This window comes from Cricetulus griseus, chromosome X (assembly GCF_003668045.3).
Source record: "Cricetulus griseus strain 17A/GY chromosome X, alternate assembly CriGri-PICRH-1.0, whole genome shotgun sequence".
NCBI classification, from domain to species: domain Eukaryota; kingdom Metazoa; phylum Chordata; class Mammalia; order Rodentia; family Cricetidae; genus Cricetulus; species Cricetulus griseus.
Genome location: NC_048604.1, coordinates 90,739,907 through 90,763,679, shown reverse-complemented (window position 1 = coordinate 90,763,679; position 23,773 = coordinate 90,739,907). Strand labels below are relative to the sequence as shown.

Here is a 23,773-nt window from a genome sequence, read left to right as displayed (position 1 = left end):
GATATATGCTTGAAATGAATCAATCCCATGTCGTCTAGCACAAGACACCAGAAGTTTTGAAAACTGAGTAATACACCATCCTCAGAGACTCAGAGACTACATATTGAAGGAAGACTTAAGCAAAAACAATTTAGAGCTCAGGAATGGTGGCAGCATGCCTATAATCCCAGCATGTAGGAGGCTGAGATACGAGAATCACAACAAACTCAACACTGGTCTGGACACAAAGTCAGATACTGTCATATGTATCAAACAATATATAAAAATTCCAAGTTCCCTCAGAGGGACACATTACAACAGTTAGGTAGTAGAAAGACTGGCCAAAAGGTCTCACTTAGGGCTGACAGACACAAAGAGTGTTCTAGAACATTCCTAGGAGGCGGCAAAGGCCTCTCGGCTACCATAACCGGATATCACTAACACACAGCGGAAGTGCTGGACTCTCTCTCCGCGCCATTACTGTTGCCGCTAAGCACGGAGCGTCCTGTCAGGCTGCGGAGGTAACTGTGTAAATTGGGACTTGTTTATTTGTTAAAATGGCTTTATCTAAAACCCAGCCCTTGTCTTTAGAGGACTGTCAGTGTCTCCTTTGTATGGAATTCCTCATTGAGCCTGTAACTTTGCCTTGTACGCACACAATGTGTAAGTCATGCTTTAAGGCTCTTCTCCGGAAAACATTTTTATCGTGCCCCTTCTGCCGCACCTGGGTCTCGTCATGGGCTCGGAATCATACTCATATAAATAGTCTTATCAATAAGGAACTGTGGGAGAGAATTCAAGCTCAGTATCCAGAGGAATGCAGACGTAGGGCCCCTGGGGAGGAACTGCCATCATTGCCTCTCAGTGATGCTATGCCAGTTCGAGTGCTAAGTAATCCCGGGGAACTGAGGAAAGAATATGAAGAGGAGATGATGAGGTTGGAGGCTGAGCGCCAGGCCACCGAGGAAAAACAAACCAGAGCTAGTCAAGAATACATAAAGCATTTATTGGCACAGGAAGTGGAGGAGGAAAAAATTTGGGCAGAAAAGCTCAGACTGGAAGAACAAAGGCTAAGGAAGGAGGAAGAGGCTAAAAAATTAAGCATGGATGAACCAGCAACATCCCCAAGAAAGAAAAAAAGCAAACAAAAACATTGTGACAATGTCCCAAAGTTTCACCTTCCTCAGTCTTGGCTTCAGTCAGCATCACAGTTTGACACTGTGAAAGATGGCAAGAAAACATCTGTGAAAACTGACAGTGATTGGAAGAGCCCTACAGGACAAGGAAAGAAAACTGAAGAAAATATGCTAGCAGCTACTGTGTCAAGATCTCCTGAGATTCCAAACCAAGCTACTGTAAAGCCATATTATCCATTGTTTTATGGCTATGATGTGGAAGTGGGCACTTTGGAAAATGAGGCAGCAAAACCAAGCTGCTCTAATCACAACCTTTATGTCCCACCTAAGAACATTAAACCAAAACAAGCTACAGCTCACTCTTCTGCTGAAACAGAGAGTGGAAGTAGTGCATCAGGCGTAACAGAGGAAATTGGAAACAGCACAACTGAGGCAAAAGGTGAAATGTCTCACCCTTCCAGCAGTAAACATACTTCTAAAAGAAAGAATCGGGAATCTCCAACTAAAGCAGGAGGTGAGCCTGCCACTTGTGAAATGCCCCCCAAATCTTCCTCAGATGAAGTGGAAACACAACTCTTAATTACCAAAAGACTGATAGATTTGGAGAATATGTATTTTGAGAAGCATCAACAAGAAAAACAAGATAGACTGTTTGCATTGGAGCTTCAAAGAATGCTGGATGAAGAAGAAAGAGGAATGCGGAGTGGAAAGTCTGCCTGCTCTCCAGACACTTCAGCAAAAGGAGAGAGTTCCAAAGATAAGGCCATATGAAAGGTAAAGTAATATAAAGTATCTAAGATTTAAATAATCACCTTTTTAAAAGATGTAGTTGAAGCATTTAGCTAATGTTAGTGTGGAAAAGATGGCAAACTGCTAAAGAGAATGAAAATTATAAACAAAGTTTTCACTGCCAAGTAATTTGCAGACAAGTGTTTTACAAATGTCTTGAGAGGTAAACAAAATAATGCAGGGTAGAATGTTTTGAACCCCTAAAAGTGCATTTTGAAGTTGTCTTTCCTATGATAGACCTATAAATGTATCATTAAATATTTAAAATTGTCATTTGATGGGCACAGTCTCACTGTCTTTGTTGTTTTGCTGTTTTTTGAAACAGGGTCTCTTGAGATCCTACTGCCAGCCTTCTGAGCACTGTATTTACAGATGTGTACTACTACATCAACCTGCATTCATCATTGATGGACCTTATGATTACAGAGAAGATAAGTGTGCTTCTGTAAAACTCAAGTCATGAGCAAGGGTGCCTAGCCTTTTCATAGTTTCATGCTTTTCATAGTTGCTCTGTTGTTAGCAGGGGTGATAATAAAGTTGGATAGTTCTTAGGAATATAAAATGCTTTGGGAGTACTAAACCTCTTGAAGTCTTGTAATGCCAATTCATTAATCACTTGCTACTCAAACAAGCTGGTTAACAGTTTTTTGTTTTGTTTTGTTTTGAATGGAATAAAGGGCCAGGTAGAACTCACTGTAGTTTGAGGCCAGCCTGGTCTGTATAGTAAGTTCCAGAGAGCTACATAATGAGACCTTGTCTCAGTCAAACCAGACCAACAAAAACAAAAAAAGAATCCTTAAAATGTGATAGAAGGGCTAGAGATATAAGTTAGTATAGGTAAAAGTTAGTAGGAAAGTGCCCTGAGTTCAATCACTGGTTTGGAAAAAAGAAAATAAAATAAAAGAATAGGAAGATAGGAATGTACTCCAAGGTACCTGAAGTAATTACATATATTTCCACATAGTATTCCTTCTGTTGATACTAAGTTTTATATGTATTGAGACAAATTATAAGGTATTTAGTGGCTGGGTTTAGTGGCCCATGCCTGTAATCTCAGTACCTGGGAGACGGAGACAGGAGAATCACAAGTTCAAGGTCAACCGGGCTCTATGGCAAGATCCTGTCTCAAAAAAGTTTTACAAAATAGGAGTTTGGAATTTAGTTCAGAAGTAGCATACTTGACTATAAAGCATTTAGACCCTTGGTTTGGTTCCCAGTGCCAAAACAGAGAAAAAAAAATAAATGTCGTAGTTGGTTTTCAGCTAGTGAAGTATACCTCTAAATATTTCCAGAGAGGATTAGTATGTGGAACAGTGACTGAAGAAAAAGACCTGACTAACTAGACTAGGATCCCAGATGGGAAAAGTTGAAGAAGCCAGAAAACAATAGATTCCAGACTTTACCTGTCAATGTGAACCTGACAATAGCAACTCTCCAGCGAACATCAAGATCTTCAGCACCTGACAGGGACTGCTAGAAGCTTCCAGAAGACACTGTTCTGTCTATTGGTTGTGTTTAATTAATATGAACATTTAGCAGACAGTTCTAACTTTTCTAAGAGATATTTGTTGTTTTTTTTTGCCTTTTAAGTAATATTTTAATAAGTTGTAATTAGCTTACAAACATTGTAGGTTTCCTCATATTTTCATACATAGTTTTGGTTGACCCCACTCCTACCTTCCTCTCCCTCTCCTCTCCCTCATATCCCTGACCCCTAACCCATCCCCTCCTCTCCATCTTCTCCTGGATCTTTACCCCCCAACATGCACACACTTAAACCTGCCCTCAATATTCCCCCTTCCTCTTTCATATCAGGTGTTCTAGTGCCCTCCCCATCTTAAAGCTTCATTTCCCTCCATCTAATGGGCCCCTTTCTAGTTTTCATGACACTACACACACCCACTCCATCACAAATTCACATATATAAAACTTAGAAGATAGAATTCATATATGTAGTGTTTGTCTTTTATGCCCTATGGCCAATCTATCTTACATTTGTCAGTTCTTATCTCAATGTGTTATTCTCCAAATTTTGTAATGAGATTGTTAGTCTTTCTATACTTCATGTTATTCATATAAATTTTATTGGATATAAATATAATTGTAAATATAGGAAGATATACATACCTGGTTTTATTTATATATATATACATATATACATATATATATATATATATATATACATATATATATACATACATATATACATATATATATATATATAATATATATATATATATATATATAATATACTACAGCTGGGGAACACACCCAGGACCCTATGGATATTGGGCAGGCACTCCACCACTAAACTATACTGCTAGTTCTTTGGTGCCAACTTCAATTTTAATTTGCCTTTTCTCATAAAAAAGTGTCCTTTGAGCAATGATTGTGATGATAATGTAGTATTAATTGGAAACTAACAACATTTGCCTAAAACAAAGATATATCTTCTTATCACATCACTATTGTTTCTAAGAGCAGTATTTCAGGGTAGACATTTTTGGAGCTCCTCAAAATAAAACTTCTGTATTTAAATCTTCTTAGACCAGCTCATAACTAAAATTTTTAAAGGGGCTATACTTTGATATATTTAGCATTTATATATTTGTCTGTGAAGATGTCTCCCTGACTGAAGTTCATTTTAGGATATGTTTTTCTCTATTACCCTTGTTCTTTCTACCATATGTGAATTTGTTAGGCCAATAAAAAGGTCATTGCCAGTTATTAGAATGTACTGATTACCTTTTCACTTTGGTAGAATATGAAAATGCTTGATTTTTCAGCGAATACTAAAGCTGTGCAGATGTTAAGAATATGAAATTAAAGGAATAAAAATAAAATGGTTCTCATCTCTCTTTTTTTTCTTTGAGACAGGGTTTCATCTCAGACTGTCCTCTAACTTGCTATGTAGGTGAGGATGACTTCATCATTATTGTTGAGACTATATAGCCCTAGCTGCCTACAGCTCACTATGTAGACCAAACTGGCCTCAAACTCAGTGATCCACCTGCCTCTTCCTCCTGAGTGCTGGGATTAAAGACGTGCGTCACAATGCTGAGGTTGACTTTAAACTTCATCCCCCTGTCTACCTCTGGGTTGGGGGATTATAGGTATGCAGCAGCACACCCAATTTATATGGTGCTGGGAATGAATCCAGGGCTTAATACATGATAGCCAATAACCCCTGTAGTGGAACACATGCAGGTCCCTGGGTTTAATCTATGATACCTAAAAGAAAAAAAGAATGGGTGAAGGAAAAAATAAGAGAATTAAGAGGTGAGGAGAAGGGTGAGAAATTGGGGATAGGGAAGGCAAGAAAAAAAATGGAACGTTTCCTTTTGAGTTCCCAGTGGGTGTGATACCTCCTGCTATATTTCTTGAATGCATGCTGTACTTCTCAATAGTACCCTGCACACAAACTGCCAGCAGGCCACTTCTGAGCTGCTAGAACTTGAGCAAGGCACTTAACCTGTATGTACTTCAATTTCCTGAGTGGCTAACCCTATGGGGAGTTACAGATCCTGCCTCACCACGATACTTGAAAGAAATATGATCTCATAACAGCTCAAATGCCTGACTAGCATACAATTGCTCCAGATGCAGAAACAGTTACTATTTTTAAACTAGATGTATCCTGCCCAGTCCATAGCACAGAATATCTACTAAATACAAGAAGGAACAAATGGTTCTGAGTTTCCTAGTATATCTTATCCCTGGACACTTCTTTGTGATATTTTCAAATTTAAACCTTACCATAAATCTCTGCAGATGCTATAGACTTTCATGAATTTCTTTATCCCCTTTCCATCTATCTTCTATCAACAATAAAACCTTGGGGAGGAAAGCAAAAAACAATTACAGAAGCCAGGCAGTGGTAGCACACACTTTAATCCCAGCACTCAGGAGGCAGAGGCAGGTGGAACTTTGTGAGTTTGAGACTAGCCTGATCTACAAAGTGAGTTCCAGGACAGACAGGGCTAGAGAAACCCTGTCTGAAAAAAAAAAGACAATAAGCAATCATACAGAATTGATGGGATTTTAGACAACATACTGGAACTAGTCAGGCTTAAAAGAATGTCACTCAAAAGAACATGCCCAACTGTATAAAAAGACATGGCTGTAATTTTTAGCAGACAGGACTCAGAATCAACATGGTAGGTTCACAATTCACATCGTTGTAAAAGGATTTATTGTTTAATCATTCTTTCACCCCTCAGCCCCATCCAGCCACTCACTCTGCTTTTCTGATCATTCTACAAAGCTGAATATAGTCCCCTTTATGGAGGATGAAAAGCAATGTGAGCGTTAGTACTTTTCAGCATGGCTTTACTAGGCACTATGCCTCTATGCAGGGAGTACTAGCTTGCAACAAGTGAGATTTTCCTAGGGCTCCACGGAGTAGTCCTTTTTCAAGGTCACTGGGGCACTCATGGACTTGAAATGCCGCTTGCCATCTAAATACAACATGGACTCTGAAACACAAGAAAGACACCTCTGGAGAAATTTGCAGCACCTTGGACAATCGTACAGATGAATGCCTACTTTGGAATAGTAGGACAGCACTATATGTGCAAAGGCAGCAACAGGGATGCACTTTGGGCCTGGGACTACACAATGATCCTAAGAGAGCAGACCGTGACCATATCCTTTTTGTTAGCTGCACTACTCTTTCATTATCAGTGGCTGTTTGCAGTTCACACCAGCTCCCTGTACAACAGCTGTGAGAAGCAGCAACAGCCACTCCTGGGGCCCAAAAGGCATCCTTGGCTTTCAGGGTTACAGAACTTCAAAACCCAACTATCCCAAAGACATGTTCCAGGGCTAACAGACTTGGAGACACTGCTGAGGATAAAGTAAAAGAGGAGGGGTGGAAATATAACTCAGTGGTAGAGCACATGTCTAGCTCATGTGAATCCCTGGGTTCAGGGATAAATTAAAAGACGAGGGCTGGGTATATAGTTCAGTGGCAGAAAACCTGCCTAACAAATGAAGAGCCCGGGGTTCAATCCCTTGCCATGGAAAAAAAGGAGAACTATTTTCTTGAGAATTTCTTTCATTAGGAAGAAGCAATCATCACAACTTACCTCCGTATGTTTTGGGGAAAACCAAGGGTACTTCTCTTTCTGACATGAATGTGAAATGAAAGACGTTGGTGGTCATATGCTCATTACTCCCAAGAGAGGCCACTTCACTATGTACTCTGACTTGAATGTAATTGTTCTGAGTAAAGCAAACCTAACAGACATAAGACTTAATCAGTTGCTTTAGGAAGGATGAAAGAAGCCAGTCATAACAGAAACACAAAAGGTAAAAAATTCTTTTCTAAACCCAAATGACCAAAAAAAAAAAAAAAAAAAAAAAAAACTAGTTTTCACCTTTCATAACAAACGTACCTGTGAAGAAAGAAAGAGCAATGAGCCAACTTCAACGGGTTTCTGAAACATTATATCATCTACTGTTACCACAAATGGCCGGGAACCACTATTGGAGAAAGCCCAAAATTGGAGTCAACTGCAAAATTCAGGCCTAAAATGTTTCCCTTAACAATTAATTCATTGATGCAAAATAACAACAGTAAAAAAAAATAAATGTAAAGAAAAGGGAAAATTAAAAATGCATCTACTATGAAGATGGTATTCATTAAAGCAAAACTCTGGGACTGGACATGCTCTAAATACACTGTATTCATGTATGGCATTACCTAGGAATATATAATAAGTTTTTCATTAAAAAAACACAGTATCTGAGATATTTGACTTTGCTTTTAGAATGTTGGCCCATTAATTAAAGACCTCCTTAAAGATTACAGCAACACAAAAAGGGAAAAGAAGTAGTGATCTGGAATCTATATGGTCACAGTGTCATCTCAAATTTACACACACACACACACACACACACACACACACACACACACACACACACACGCACGCATACACAAACACAAATAGTTCTTATAAAAAGCATAATCCTAAAATGTAGTTCAGAATGGTTTAAAATGTTTCAGTGGAATAAAATAAATTGCTTCTCAGAAGTCAACTTAAGTTGAACTCACCCAAAGCTACAAGCAGTAGCCCATGCAAGTTCATATGCTTTTCTCATAAGAAAACCACCAAATATTCGATTGAAAATGTTCCGCTCCTATAAAAAATTAATTAGTATTAATAAACAAAAGTTTGTGACTACCCTTATATAGAGAACAAAGAAATTAACAATACCATGGGAATGGTCCATTTAAAGGTGTGTCAAATTTTAGACAGTTGGGAATGCAATTCAGCACATTCAGAAGATTGCTCACAAAGTTCTAGTACCTGAGGATGACAAATATCCAAGCTCTTGAGTTTTGTATCTTCCATCCACACTGAGTTAGGAGGCAAAATTCGACTGTGAAAACTTATAGTCCTGTTCAAGTGGAGATGAATTAAACCCAGTTACTGTCATTTTTTCACTGCTGAGAGGATACAGGTTAGAAATGCTCTCCCACTCAAGTGTGGCTCTGGAGAAGACCCTGGACTCGAATACTTTCTCAACTTGCATCCCCCAATCTTGACTTCCAATCTTGACTTACTTTGGATCCAGTGTGCTAAGAAACATCTCATGGATGGTATTCCTCTCCTCAGGACTGGGAGCCATTTTCAGTAATGAAGTGGAGCTAAAGGCAATTCTTCGTCCCTTGTTCACTGGAGTATGCAAGAATGAGGAAGGATGATCAGGAAAGTCAGCCCACAGCATCTAGGGTGCCTTGCAGCAGACAAAGTATGTCTAAGCTTCAAAATCCCACCTGAATAGTATATATAATTATATATATAATATATACATACATTAAATACATACATTTTTTCCCAAGAGAAGGCTCCAGAGACTGAATAAAATCTCCAGAGATTGACCAGTTCAGGGATGAGGCACTTTTCTCATATGTACAAGGCCCTGGGTTCCAACCCCAAACCAAAAAAGAAATCTTTTTCTATTCAGTGAATATTTTCTTTTATTTTTAAGACCTTTTTGGTTTTTTGTTTTGTTTTTGTTTTTAGAGACAGGGTTTCTTTGTGTAACAGCCTTTGCTATCCTGGAACTCACTCTGTAGATGAGGCTGGCCTCAAACTCACAGAGATCCACCTGCCTCTGCATCCTGACTTCTGGGATTAAAGGAATTTGCCACCACTGCCCAGCTAAAGACTTTTTTAGCAATGGTGTGATTCAGTTTTATTTTATGTGCATTGGTGTTTTGCCTGCATATATGTCTATATGAGGGTGTCCAGTCCCCTGGAACTGGAATTACAGTTGTGAGCTGCCATGTGGGTGCTGGGAATTGAACCCAAATACTCTGAAAGAGCAGCCAGTGCTCTTAACCATTGAGCCATCTCTCCAGCCTGAGTATTTTCTTTCAGATGGAAATTATATCAGTTTACTAGGAGAACATTGGTTATCATACTGATCTAGAGCCCTGACTTGACAAGCATTTAAGCCACTAAGATATACTTCCCATTTCATAAAACAATATCTACCCATGTTCCAGTAGATGGCCCTGCCCCCATTTACATGCTGGCAGCACTAAGTGAACTCAGTTTTAAAAAGAGTACATGAAGTTAAAAGGGAAAAGTGGGCAGTGGGTAAGGAAGGGAAGGAAAATAAGGGTGGGAATTTGGGTTGGATTTGATCAAACCACACTATATGCATGTATGAAAATCTCAAGCAAAAAAAAATGAAAAGACAAATTGCTTCATTTAATACTTTCTTATCAATAAAAGTGTTCAAACCATGAACTCAATGAGACAAAATATTATATTTTTTACTATAAAAACTTCCTGATATGAGTAAGACATCTGACTGTTATAAGGGAGCCAAATCATCTTTGATATTCCATTCCACAGTAAAATTCATATGCTTTAAAATTTTATTTTACTTTAAATAAGTTAACATACGTTCTCCTTGTTTAAAGAGCTCTTCTTCTTCTGCATTTTCAGGGATGAGTGGATTTACAAATGCCGGCCTAAAAAAAGGAGAAAATATTAGTTTAATATGTGGGCTTGATAGCTCACCTCTGTAATCCCAATGTTAGGTATGTTGAGACAGGAGGATGTCAAGTTTAAGGCCAACCTAGTTTAAAAAAGCGTATGCTATTTATGCTATCATCTAATAAAAAATTAAGATGAACTACTGCCTACCATTTTGAAAGTCTTCATTAGGGCTATATTTCAATGATGGTTACTGGCTTGGCAATGTAAGGCCCTGAGGGCCAGCACTGCCAACATGAAAAGGTCATATTTTGTTTTTGTTTTAGGTAATGCTTACTGATAGTCTCCTACATGGACACTGGAACAATTAAGTAAACCTTCTCCTTCTAGACCTAACTATATACTAGAAAGTTCACCTTATAAAAAGGATACAGAAGTTGGGCATGGTGGCACATGCCTTTGATCCTAGCACATGGGAGACAGAGGAAGGAGGATTAGGAGTCTAAGATCATCATCATAATGAGTTTGAGGCCAGCCTGACTTCCGTAAGGCCCCATCGCACTAAAAGAAAAGGGAAAAAGAAACAGCATACAGGTACTTGCCACAAAGTTAAACCTGATTCTAGTCATCACAACACAAATATGGCTTTGGAATGTTCTATAAGACAACTTACTTGGAATCTACAAAAATCTCAATGTCTTCAAAGGAAAGAGAGGTACTTCTGATAAACAAACATACTAAGCAAATGAAATGCAAGACCCTTTAATGCAGCAGTTCTCAACCTGTGGGTCTCCACCCCACAGGGTCTCATATCAGATATCCTGCATATCAGATATTTGCATTATTACTTATAACAGTAGCAAAACCATAGTTATTAAGTAGTGAAGAAATAGTTTTATGGTTGGGGATAACCACAAAATGAGAAACTGTATTAGAGGGTCACAGCATTAGGAAGGATGAAAAACACTGCTTTAGTAGATCCTGAATCTGGGCTGGGGCTTCACAAAGACATTTTAGGGACCTCTGGTGAAATCCAAATATGGATCATATATTAGATAATATAACTGCTCCACTATTAAATATGTTAGGAACTTTGTGATACAAATGCATTGAAGTCATGAGAATTACTTTGTTCTTAAGAGACATATAATAAACTACTGAGAGTTGAAGTCAACAAAAATGCACATTGAAATGATCCATGTGTGTAATTTCAGAGGGTAAAAGAGGAAAATAAATGTGGTACCATATTAACTGGGGACTTTAGGTAAAAGGTATATGAGGATTGACTGCATCATTCAACATTCTTCAAAACAAAGAATAAAACAAATAATAACTATAATTAGTCAACATAAATGATAAATTAAATGAAAAATAAAAATTTCTTCAAAATAATAAATGAATTCCTCATAATTAAAAAAATAAGGAAAAAAGAGTTCTTCACTGTAGTGAAAGAATCCAAGATATACATCATTTGTGAATATTAGATTTCAAACCAAAACACAAATTTATATATAATATATATATATATATATATATATTATATATATATATATATGACATGAAATTGGAAATGAGACTATCTGGGAAAATATAGAAGAAGGATTGAGAAGAAAAAAGATGGCTGGGGTCAATATGATCAAAGTCTATAATACACTTGTACAAAAATGTCTTAATTGAATCCATCGTTATGTATAGTTGAATGCATTCTGTGATGGTCAGTGTTGTTAATTTGACAGAATCTGGTCTCACATGGAAGACAGGCTCCTGCATAGATACGTGAGGAATTATCTAAATTACATTAGTGTCTAGGTATGCCTATGGAAGATTACACCAATGGAGGTGAGAAGAGCAGTCCACTTCAGGTGGCACTGTTCACTGTCTGGGATTCCAGACTACAGAAAGTAGAAAAAGTGATCTGGACTGATGGGGGAGGTCCTTCTGTGTATATGATTGTCTTATTGGTTGATAAAGTACTGTTGGCCAATAGGAAAACAAAATAGGTGGGACTAGGAGTCAAGGAGGATTCCAGAAAATGTAGGAGAAAGTGTAGAGTTACCATGTGAGCCCGGGAAGACAGGACACTTCCGCTGGCATCTGATAAGACAAGTCTTATACACACTGGGGTGGGCATAGGCCCTATCCCAAATGATATGATAGACTCTGATGATCCCCTATGAAAGGCATCACCCTCCCTGGGGAGCAGAAAGGATATGTACTAGGTAGGGTATTAGTTGGGGGGGGGTAGGGGAGGAGGGGAGGCAGTGGGAACTGGGATTGACATGTAAAACAATCTTGTTTCTAATTCAAATAAAAAAATAGCTGTCTGCCAAAAAAGATAAGTCTTATAAAATTTATAGATTTATGATAATTAAGACTGAGCTAGCAGATGAGAAATCCTAGTCATTGGCCAAGCAGCATTTGGCCTAATATAAGTCTCTGTCTGTTACTTGGGACCTTAATGTGGTAGAAAGCGCCCACGTGGCAGCAGGGTTTGGGCGGCTTGGTGGAAAGACTTATTGTTACACTGGACACTAGCATTCATTCACTGTTATGTTTCCTGACTGTGGATGCAATGTAACCAGTTGCTTTAATCTCCTGCTGCCTTGATTTCCCTACTATGATGGACTGTGCTTTTGACCTATGAGCCACAGAAAACCCTCTCTCTCCCCCTAAATTCTTTTGTCAGGGTACTTCACCATAGCAACAGGAAAAGTTACTAAGATATTGTGCACTACAGGAACACAGACATAGACACAGACACAGACACAGACACAGACACAGACACAGACAGACAGACAGACAGACAGACAGACAGACACACACACACACACACACACACACACACACACTGTATAGGACCAGCAATGTCACTTAGCTCATAAAGGAACTTGCTGACAAGTGTGATGACCTGAGTTTCAATCCCCAGACACCCAGGGTAGAAGATGAGAACTGACTGTCTTCTCACCTCCATGTATGTGCCACATCACGTGCATGTACATTTTAATAAATACATTTTTAAAACACTTTAAAGCACTGGTTCTCAAACCTCCTAATGTTGTGACCCTTTAGGTGATTCACAGCCATAAAATTATTTTGTTGCTATTTCATAACTGCAAATTTACTACTGTTAGGAACCATAAATACCTGATATGCAACCCCCAAAGGGGTCACAACCCTCAAGTTGATAACCACTGCTTTAAAGAAACAAAATAACTGAAATGGGAAACTTGGGAATTTGAAATGCATCTGTTGGGAGTGAAACCTCAAACAATACCCTTGGTGTTTGCAAAGGAGACTCTGGCCAGCCTCTGGTCACAGAAGGTCAGCTGACACTAACAGGAGAAGACAGGTATTATCCTTTGTTTGGATCACAGTTACTAAGGTACTTTTTCTTTTTCTTTAGAAGGGGTCTCACTTACCCCAAGTTGGACATAAACTAACAATCTGCCTGTCTCAACCTTCCAAGTATTAAAATTGCAAAAAGCATGTGCCACTACACCTAGCTTAAGGGAGTTTTCAATCTTAACTTGGTGTTCCAAACAAGCTTCTACATAACAGGAAAAAAATCTCATTACTGACTCCTACATTGTGTTTCTAATACATATGTGATTGGGTCACCAGATTGTCCTGAGCAAATAGCAATAGAGCAACAATCCCCATACCCAACTAAATAGCCCTCAGTTCACAAGCCTTGGGCAAGTAACTGTTTCTGGAAACCAAGTACTCAGTTTGAGAGTAAAAACACTACAGCCTGTATAGTTAAATTTCACACCAAAATGTCCATTTAAACTCCTGAGGTTTTTGCTAGCTTTATACACTGAGGCATAGAAAAAAGTGACAAGATATTACTAATATACTTTCAGCGCCTACATTTTTGGAGTCAGATATCAGTTCCCACTAAAAGGAGCCCCAAGATTCTATAGATAAATGGCTGACTCCAGGGCTTCAGAAGGAAGGGTATTAAGATATGGGAGAGAGTACTGGGAGAGACGACTAGAATTGTGGAGCATTTGTGGGGAGGGAGAACTATGTAGAAACCTAGTGTAGTGGAAATTCCCTGGAATCCATAAGGGTGACCCTGCCGAAGGTCCTTATTAATGGGGGATAGAGATCCCAAATCATCTATCTTCTATAGCCAGGCAAGGCTTCTAGCAGTGGGACTGGAACATCAACCCGGCCGCAAAAACTTTGACCTACAATCTGTTCTGCCTGTAATATGTGCTGGGGTAATGGTGGTGCAGATCTTGTGGGATGGCCCACCAATGACAGGTCCCGCTTGAGGCCCACTTGATGAGAGGTAGCCCATGTCTGATTTTGCGTGGATGGCCAAGAATCAGAGGCTAGGTAGCCCAGGATCTCGGATAGAACTAAACACAACTAGCCAAAAAAGTCAATGAAATGATTCCTAATGGTATCCTGCTATACTCATAGATCAGTGCCTAGCTCAATTGTCATCAGAGCAGCAGCATCCAGCTACTGATGGGAGCAGATGCAGAAACCCACAGGGCAACATTAGGTAGAGCTCGGAGAATCCTGCAGAAGAGGGCAAAGAAGGATTGCAAGAGGCAGAGGAATCAAGACACCATGAGAACACAGCTCACAGAATCAACTAAAGCAGGGCTTATACTAGCTCACAAAGACTGAAGTGACAAATATGGACTCTGTATAGGTCTGAGCTAGGTCCTCTACAAATATATTATGGTTGTGTAGCTTGGTATTCTTGTGTGACTCCTAAAAATTGGAGTGGGGGCATCCCTGACTCTTTTGTATGCACTCAGAACTCTGTTGCCAAGTCCACCTGAAGGTCTGTGCCCACACTATTGTATCCTATTAGGCCTTGTTAGGTGGATATCCCTGGGAGGCCTACTCTTCATTGGAAGGGAAACAGAGGAATGGGAGGGCTTGGGGAGAGGAAATGTGTAGGAAGGGTCTTGGAGAAGTGAAAGGAGTAGAAACTGCAGTCAGGATGAAATGTATGAGAGAATAAAAGGGGGGAAGGTGAGCCTAAACCATCTTCTCATACCAGAGGGCAGGAATGTATAAAGGACTAATGGAGTAGATAAGCACCCCTCTTAGCCCTACAGAGAGAAGCTTCTTCGTGTAATGGCCAAAGGTTAATGGAGACCCATTACCACTCAAAGTGCAGAGAATAAGTGATGGCTGAGTGCTCATCACTAAATGGCAAGTCTCTATCAGCCACTGGAGGCTCAGGGTACTATGGAAATTTGTTAGCTTTCTCTGCAGTCTTATGTAGTTTTGAAATTTTTCAGGAATTATGAAAAAGCAGCAATTACCCTTTGTTTTCAGAATCCCGAGCCACCATTACAAAGGTTGCATCCAATACAGGCCAAAATGCATCATCCTTGTGCAGCTAAAGAACAAAGAAAAGTAAAATAAAGTTATAAGGAATGCATTTACTGGGAAGACTGACCACAATTCCGATGGTACGCATTATTATTATCTTAGGTTACCATATAGTATAATCAACAACATCTGTGTGAATATGGCTAAAAATGTCATACCCCTAAGAACTAAAAGTTCTCTAGGTCAAGGTGTTATCCAAATGTTATATCAATGTCAAAATTAGAACCCACTATGACCTCTTTAAGACTGAAAAAACTGGCCAGGTATAACGTGCCCGTTATCCTAGCAACTTGGGAGGTTGAGGCAGAACACAGCCTGTGAGTCTGGGGCTAGCCTGGTGGGTTTCAAGCTACCTTGAGTTATGATTATAGCCTTGTGTGACTGTGGTTCCCATCTATCTATCTATCTATCTATCTATCTATCTATCTATCTATCTATCTATCTATCTGACTGAAAAAACTTTCCAGGGTGTTCAACAGTCAAAGATTTGAGAGAAAATTCAAATAGAAAAAAAAAAAAACAATGCTAAGAGGAGAGCTAGTATTTTGACCCATGCCTTTCAAGGGTAACCAAGGCCCAAAGGAAAAGAGAAGCCCTGTAAAAGGGCCTTACAACTCCAGTCATGATCAGAGAGGCCATAGGGAATCCAGGGGTTAGACTGGAACTAGGCCTGTCCTGCAGAATGAAGTGACACTGGACAGGGAAAATATAACTAAAGGATGGAAGAATCGGTAATATTAAACTGGACTAAACAGACACAAGGATTCTGAGTACTATGCCAGTTTTCAGGATCTACTCAAATGGATGTCATTAAACATACGGTTCAAGGAAAAATAAAGCCAATACATTCCAGTAGTCTCTGGTCAAATCTGTGGTGTTTTAATAAGCCATAAAAGTCCAGATTCTCTATCCTACTAGCTCTTCAACTCTTATTATGTTACCATTATTTTCATAAACATCCAAGTAATGGCTACTTCAGTGTATGATAAATGCTCTAGGTCCTCCTGTCTTGATGGTAAAACTTTCTCTATTGTTTGCTTACTTATTGTAATTTATTTAATTCTTTTCAAATAAATTTATTTATTTATTTAAGATCCAGGCCTCAGTTTCCCCTCTCTCCTTTCCTCCCATTCCTCCCAGCCCCACTCTATTTCCACCCACAATCTACTCCTCTTCTATCCCTGTTTAGGAAAGGGAAGGTCTTCTATGAGAATCAACAAAGCATAGCAATATCAAGTTGCAGTAAGACTAACCTCCTCTCCATGTACTAAGGCTGGGCAAGGTGACACAGTATAAGCAGTAGGGTCCCAAGAAAGCCAGCAAAAGAGTCAGAGATAGCCCCTGTTCCTGCTGTTAGGAGTTCCACAAGAGGACCAAGCTACACAACTGTACTGTATATGCACAGTGCCTATCTCAAACAGAAGAGAAAATTAAGATGTTCAACATCCTAAAACTGTCTTATTGGCACGCTCTGCTTTTCTTATTTTAATTACTTCCTGTATACATCTTCAGAAAGTATACAGGACACACCCAAAACATCCAGTTAAAGTACAGAACTCAACCTCATAAATTTAAAAACAAAATTTAGCCTGCTACAATTATATTTTACAAAAACAAAAGAAAATGGTCTGAGATTTTATTCATATATTAATGTAATTACATCAAAACCCAAAGGGAAAAGAGAGTTAGCAAACTTGTTGTGTTCAGGGAAACTAAAAGGATTCCATAAAGGCTACAAGGACCCCTTAGAGGCTACTAGTCTAGTAGGAGAATCCGTTAACACTGAACAAAAATTAAAGAGGTCATTGTGTGACATGAAAATTGAAAGCTGGGTGGTGGTGGTGGTGGTGGTGCAAAGACTTAATCCTAGTACTTGGGAGGCAGAGGCAAGGGGATGTCTGTGAGTTCAGGCCAGCCTGCTCTACAGAGCAAGTTCCAGGACAGTCAAGGCTACACAGAGAAGCCCTGTCTTGAAAAACCAAAAAAAGAGAAAAAAAATGAAAAAGAAACTACTATGGGTGGAACAAAATAAGGCAATAATGCAGAAAAAGAGGGCAGTAGGAGGACAACAAAAACAATTCTGATTGAAAATGGGTTGGGCACCCACAGCTAAGCACTGAACCATACTCCTGGAATTCAGTTGTGGAGAAGGAGAAGGATTGAGCAAAGGAGCCAAGATGGGGATGGAGAGACCTTCAGAAACAGTGGACCTGACCTAGTGAGAGCATGGAGACACTAGTCATAAAGCTGGGGAACCAGCATTGGACCAAGCCAAGCCCTCTGAATGTGGCCACCAGCTAGGAGGCCAAGACAGTCTATGAGACCTCTAACAGTGGAGCCAGTGTTTATCCTTAGAGCACAAATGGACTTTGGGACCCCACTCCCTATGGAGGGATACTATTGCAGCCCAGATACAGAAAAGAGGGCCTAGGCCCTCCCCCAAACGATATGACAGACTTTGAAGGTCCTTGGTGGAGGGTCTCACTATCCCTGGGGAGGAGTCGGGGGGGTTGGGGTGGGTTGGGTAGGGAACATGGGAGAATGGGAGGGTGAGGGAATGGTGGGACGGATATGTAAATATAAGTAATTAAAAATAAATAAGTGAAAAAAAGAAAATGGGTCGGGCAAGATAGTTCAGCAGGTAAGACCTCTCTATAAACAGGGAAATTACTTAAGTAAAAATGCCTTCCCTCTGAAGTGAAGTGTCTTCAGTTCAGTAACTGCTCCCCTTTCAGGACTAAAGCTGCGTAAGTTTTCCAGGTTTCTCCTCAAACAACTAGAGAAAATCATTCAGACCGCTCAGATAATTCTTAGACAAAAGTTCCACTTTTTAACTGGAGGCCTACATATGTATAGTCTAGGTAAATAAATGTTCATTAAGGGGGTTCATGAGTCTTGTCACCTGGACAAGGATGCTTTTGATCAATTTCTTTTGTTTTGTATTTTGAGGCATGGTCTCATGTAGCCCAGGCTAGCTTTCTGTACTTGCTATGTAGGCAATGATGATCTTGAACTCATGATCCTCGTGCTTTGGCCTCCCAAGTGCTAGGATCACAGGCAGGCATCAACACCCTCAGCTGTTTAATAAATTCATTATAAAATTAGAGACAGCCCTAAAGGTAACATCTGCATCACCCTATCCAAGGTTCAAGGAACATTATGGAAGATAGTATAAAAAAATTAATAGTCAGAAGATGGAAAGGAAGACTTTAGAAATTCTATCCTCCAGACATGGCATAGCTGCTGTATCCATGAACTCAAAAAAGAGTTGGTGACTACACAAGACTGTACACATCAATATTCCACCATGAACAGGGGAGGGTCTCATGAAACCTCACCTCTCCATAAGGGGCTACTGGCAATTAATGATTGCTGTAAAAGGGGTAGTCACATGTCTCCATGGCATAGCCATTGGCTAAGTTGTCCATTTTCCAGTGAATAACCCTCCACCCATGCTTCTGCATGGAAACCTAATTAATCCCAGTAGGTAACCAAAACTCACATGAAAGGGGGATGACCTGGGGAGAAAAAAGGAGGGAAACAAGAGAGGATAATGGGGGTGAATGTGCTCAAAGAATGTGATGGCATATGAAACTGTAAAATAATAAATGCAATTTTATGACCACATAATTACTTAAAAAGTTCTAGCTGGGTGGTGGTGGTAAACACCTTTAATGCCAGCACTGGGGAGGCAGAGGCAATTGGAACTCCGTTAGTTCAAGGACAGCCTGGTCTACTGAGGGAGTTCCAGAATAGGCTCCAAAGCTACACAGAGAAACCCTGTCTCGAAGAAACCAAAAAAGAAAAAACCAGAAAAAGAAAAAAAAAAAGTCCTATGAGTTCCTAAACAAGATGCTTTCTCTGGTCAAGTTTGACAAACAGACCTGATGTTCCAAAACACTTTAAAAAGATAGTCAAATAGGCAACAAACTTCAGCACATTTAAAAAGGTGTATCCCAACAGCTGCCAAACTCCAGAGAATTACTAATAACGGTTCACCTGTGAAGAATAAAGTCCAATTTTCCAGTAACTATTTAAGGTGAGATGCGGGGACCCTACTGAAACAGTTAAGCAACCAGTCGAGGAGTTGTATTTCTCTTCAAAATGGACCAGAAGGGACCATTTCAGATGATCTGAGGACCTGGGATTCATAGTTCCTACTTCTGCAATTATTATTATTATTATTATTATTATTATTATTATTATTATTATTAATTACTTGTGTCACAATTACCTGTGCTCCATCGGGTAAATCCTTTTATTAACTGCCATCAAAATTCTTGAAGACATTATATTCTTTTATCTAAATTTAATGTGTTTAGAGGTGGGCTGATGCAACTGGGTCTTTATTTCCTGACTCAACTGCTTTGTTTGAACTCTGGTTTCATTAGTGTTCCTAAAGTTTTCTTCTGGTCTCTAGTGACCTGTTTTGTTTTGTTTTGTTTTGCTTTGCTTTGTTTTTTTGTGTAGGAAAGAAGAAACACTATAGGGAAGGGTCCTCCACCATTAGGCCACCTTATGCAAGGAGAAGTGATTTTCCAGTTCTCTAGTAACAAAAATAAATCCTTCCATCAGGCTGATTTTATCAGGTATTTTGTCACAATAACAAGAAAAGGAACTGGGGCTGGAGAGATTTCTCTATGGTCAAGGACACTTGTTGCTTTTGCAGCGATATGGTGGCTCAAAATCATCCATTCATAACTTCAGTTCCAGGAGACTCAACAGGCATGCACACAGTGCATGTATATGCTCAAAGGCAAAACTTTCATACACATTTATGCACATAAAGTAAAACAAAAAAATCTAAAAAATGAAATAAAATAAAAACAGAAGTAGCCAAAAAGAAAACTGGTATCAAGAAGAAAGATGGTTGTGACAAACCAGACCATGTTGTTCTTGGGCATTTGGAAATGACTTACAGAAAGAACTGACGATGTTTACAGCATCAGACTTGTTTAATGGACCATTCTGGTAGGAGTTCAGCAGACCAGAATGTTATTGGAATTGTGGATAGTAAAACTATGCTTCTGGAGTTTCAGGTGGGAATAAGGCTTCTATCAGGAGGCCATTCATGCTACATTCTGGCAAAGAATCCGTGTGTGTGTGTGTGTGTGTGTGTGTGTGTGTGTGTGTGTTGTGTGTGTGTGTGTGTGTGTGTGTGTGTGTGTGTGTGTGTGTGTGTGTGTTCCGTAATTTGAATGAGCCTCAATTTAAAAGTAATGAGATAAAGACAAGTTTAATGGTATACACCTTTAATCCCAGCACTTAGGAGGCAGAGGCAGGAGAATCTCTGTGAGTTCAGGGTCAGCCTGGTATACCTAGAGAATTACAGGACAACCAGGGAGACACAGAAAAGCAAAACAACAATAAAAATTAATGATATCAAGCCCTATATAGGTCATCTGTATCATCACCCAACCCAAGGAACACAGTAGAAGAAAAATGCAAAAAGAATGTAAGAGCCAGAGGGTAGGAAGGAATGCTGTGAAACACTAGACATGTCATAGCTGTTGCATTTGTGAACTCACAGCAGCTCTGGTTACCTGTACAAAATTGTACAAGATTGACTGTCAACATTGTTGATCATTGATGGGAAGGAGCTAAGGAGCTACCGGCATTTAATAGCCCTGGGCATGGGAGGAACCATCATTTTCAGGGGTATATCCACTAGTATGTTGCCTATGCTCCAGTAAATAACCCCTCATCTAAGCTCATGTAAGCAACTCTGATGAAACACTGGGCCAGTCATAAAGGAAGGGGACTTTTTGAAAAGGGGATCAAGAAGAGCAGGAAAATGGGCAAAAATGATCAAAATACATTATATGCAGATATAATGTGTACAAAGATGCCACACCATAGCTCAGACACTGGACATGGAGCTACACAGTTTAATGGTTGCTCTGCTGGGTTTCAGTCTTGTTACTTTGTAGGGAGCCGTCCCTGCATTCTCCATTACAAGATGGCGCCTGCATCCGGCAGGCACCGAATGTAAACAAGATTATTGCGCAGGCGCTGGGTAAATTTCCATTCCTTGATCTCTGCCTATTCCGTGGCGTCATATGGCCTGATGAGCTACAGCCAATCATAGGGTGACACGTCCCAGGCGGCGGCTGCCAGCCTTTATTAGGGGACGGGATTCTTGGCTCAGTGTCTCCGCTCTGGTAAGCTTATGCTCTCCTCTCAAGACGCATTAAAGCTTTCCTGCAGAAGGATCCGAGTGTCCCGTGTATGATTTCTTGCTGGCGAGAAATACAGAGCACGCGCGGGACATATGGTGCCGAAACCCGGGAACATGTGAACATTTCCAGCACCTCGGAGACCCCTCTAACGAGGCGGATTCAGAACTGCAGGGTGGTAAATTCGGAGAGGTATGTTTTTTCTGGACTTTGGCTTGGGAATGTTGCTATTTTGGGAGGTTAATATAGAGGCTTCTATGCTTTTACTAGGAGCTATTTTGACTTTTCTCACTGTTGTAGCAATCTTAAAGAAGTCCAAAATTACATATCAGAAACCGAATGTGGTGAGAGATGGGGCGCGCCTAACAATAAAATATAAGAAAAAAGGACCTCCCGGGATGTCTAGTGACAAGGGAGTGAATAATTTGTTAAGAGAAACAGCAATAAATAAGAAAAAAGGACCTCCTGGGATGTCTACTGACAAGGGAGTGAATAATTTGTTAGATGATTCTGTAAATGAGATTAAAGCTTTAAATCTTGATAGCTCTAATGACTCTAAAAGCTCAAGAGATAAAGTTTTAGAAGAAACAGCTCAGCTAGGTGAAAAAGAAACAAAAATGGAGGGAGAGAAAATAGGAGATAACCGGTCACACCCCGGTAAATTTAGGAGAGATGAGGACTCGAAACCTAGCCTCTGCCCTGCAACGAAACTGAAAGCCTTGGAGCTGAGCAGCTCAGACTCTGAGATTTTAGACTCTAGCAAGGAAGCAGAGCTAGAGAAAGAAGCAGCACGATACCACCCCGATAGATATCGGCTGCCAAAAATGCCAGCGGGTGTGCTTCCATCAGCACCCCCACTATTTGGTACCGACTCCTTTTTACCATCAAAGGAGCGGAAAAAATTACAGATGGCTTTCCCAGTCTTTGATAGGGGAAAAGGCCGTGCATGTTATTCAACACTGCTTGGAGGCCTGGGATGCCTGGAAAAAGCCTCATATCCTAAAGTTGCTCAAGTAATTTATGTATGCTTGTTTTAAAATGTTCTATTTCCTGGTACGGCCATTTTGTAGCTGGTCACATGACTGACGGTAGCCATTTTGCTAAAGTTAAAAAAAGGATACTTAGACCGCCATCTTAACTAAAGGTTACCGCATGGAAATCAGAAGTACCATCTTAGAAACAAGTTTTTCAGTTAAGATTTAAAATGTTAATGCTTCTATATATTACAGAAAGACCTTAAGGGAATTTAAATTTCTTTTTAAAACCAGTTTTCAAATGTTTAATTTTATTAATGTTTTTACTTAAAGAGCTTCAATTTAGAATTATTTTTAAGCAAAGCCTGACAATGTAAAGTTCTTGTTTTGTAAAAGATGCTAATCTATTATGTTGGTAGCACACACCTTTAAGCTCAGGGTGTTGGTGACACACGCCTTTAAGTTTTGGGCGTTGGCGGCATACGCCTTTAATCCCAACACTAGGGAGTAAGAGACAGATGGATCTTTATGAGTTCAAGGCCTGCCTGGTCCAACAGATCAAATTCCAGGACAGGCTCCAAAGTCACAAAAAAAACCCTGCCTCAAAAAGAAGTTAAGCTACTGTTTAAGGAAGTTCAGCTGTATTACAGAAATAAGACTTTACCTAGCCACCTGTATGCTTCTTAAAAACAGATAATGGGCCGGCTTATACCTCTCAAAAGTTCCAGCACTTCTACAGACAGATGGAAATTACCCATCTAACTGGCCTACCTTATACAAGGCATTGTGGAACGTGCCCATCACACACTTAAGTCTTATTTAATCAAACAAAAGGAGGGAATGGGAGCATCCCTACCCTCGGTGCCAAGAGTTGCAATATCCATGGCACTCTTTACCCTTAATTTTCTAAACACCGACGCTCAGGGCCATACAGCGGCCAAGCGTCATACCTCAGAACCTAAAAGGTCTAAGGAGATGGTAAAATGGAAAGATATCTTAACTGGTCTTTGGAGAGGCCCGGATCCTATTCTCATAAGATCCAGGGGAGCGATATGTGTTTTTCCACAGGATGAAGAGAATCCCCTGTGGATCCCGGAAAGACTCACCCGAAGAGCCCCTTTGGACCCTCAAAAGTCGGAACTCCACCCTCTCCCCGGGAGTTGAGAGCCGCTATTATCCAGATTAACTCCTGTCCTTGACGGAGGGATTGTCATCATAGATAGCTTCAGCTGTCTCCTATTTTAAGGAAATGGGTGGAGGTGGGATTGTTTGGTGCAGCCGTTTGCTGCGGATTGATGTTGCTTCTCTGGCTGGTCTGTAGGCTCAGGGCTCAAACTAAGAGAGACAAGGTGGTTATCGCCCAAGCGCTTGTAGCTTTGGAACAAGGGGCTTCCACTGAT

At 40.0% G+C, this 23,773-nt stretch overlaps 2 protein-coding genes across 5 annotated transcripts in view; one reads left to right on the top strand and one right to left on the bottom strand.

The window, feature by feature from the left end:
• Positions 1-536: 536 nt before the first annotated feature.
• Positions 537-1,886, top strand: LOC103159657 (E3 ubiquitin-protein ligase RNF168-like). The gene has a single exon (XM_027432701.1). The coding sequence runs from the start codon at positions 537-539 to the stop codon at positions 1,884-1,886; it is 1,350 nt and encodes a 449-aa protein (XP_027288502.1).
• Positions 1,887-5,700: 3,814 nt separating this feature from the next.
• The window catches only part of Acot9 (acyl-CoA thioesterase 9), a 39,377-nt gene continuing 21,304 nt past the window's right edge, over positions 5,701-23,773 (bottom strand). For 3 of the 4 annotated variants that reach the window (XM_027432640.2, XM_027432639.1, XM_035449953.1), the window contains 8 exons: positions 15,154-15,230; positions 9,827-9,894; positions 8,473-8,584; positions 8,216-8,306; positions 7,960-8,045; positions 7,301-7,388; positions 6,992-7,142; positions 6,074-6,379 (listed from right to left, as the gene is read on the bottom strand). In XM_027432640.2, the coding sequence (XP_027288441.1) occupies positions 6,291-6,379; positions 6,992-7,142; positions 7,301-7,388; positions 7,960-8,045; positions 8,216-8,306; positions 8,473-8,584; positions 9,827-9,894; positions 15,154-15,230 (762 nt within the window). In that variant the 3' untranslated portion in view covers positions 6,074-6,290. Of the gene's footprint in view, positions 5,739-6,073; positions 6,380-6,991; positions 7,143-7,300; positions 7,389-7,959; positions 8,046-8,215; positions 8,307-8,472; positions 8,585-9,826; positions 9,895-15,153; positions 15,231-23,773 lie in introns of those variants that run through there. The other variant, XM_027432641.2, reaches the window with a different exon arrangement.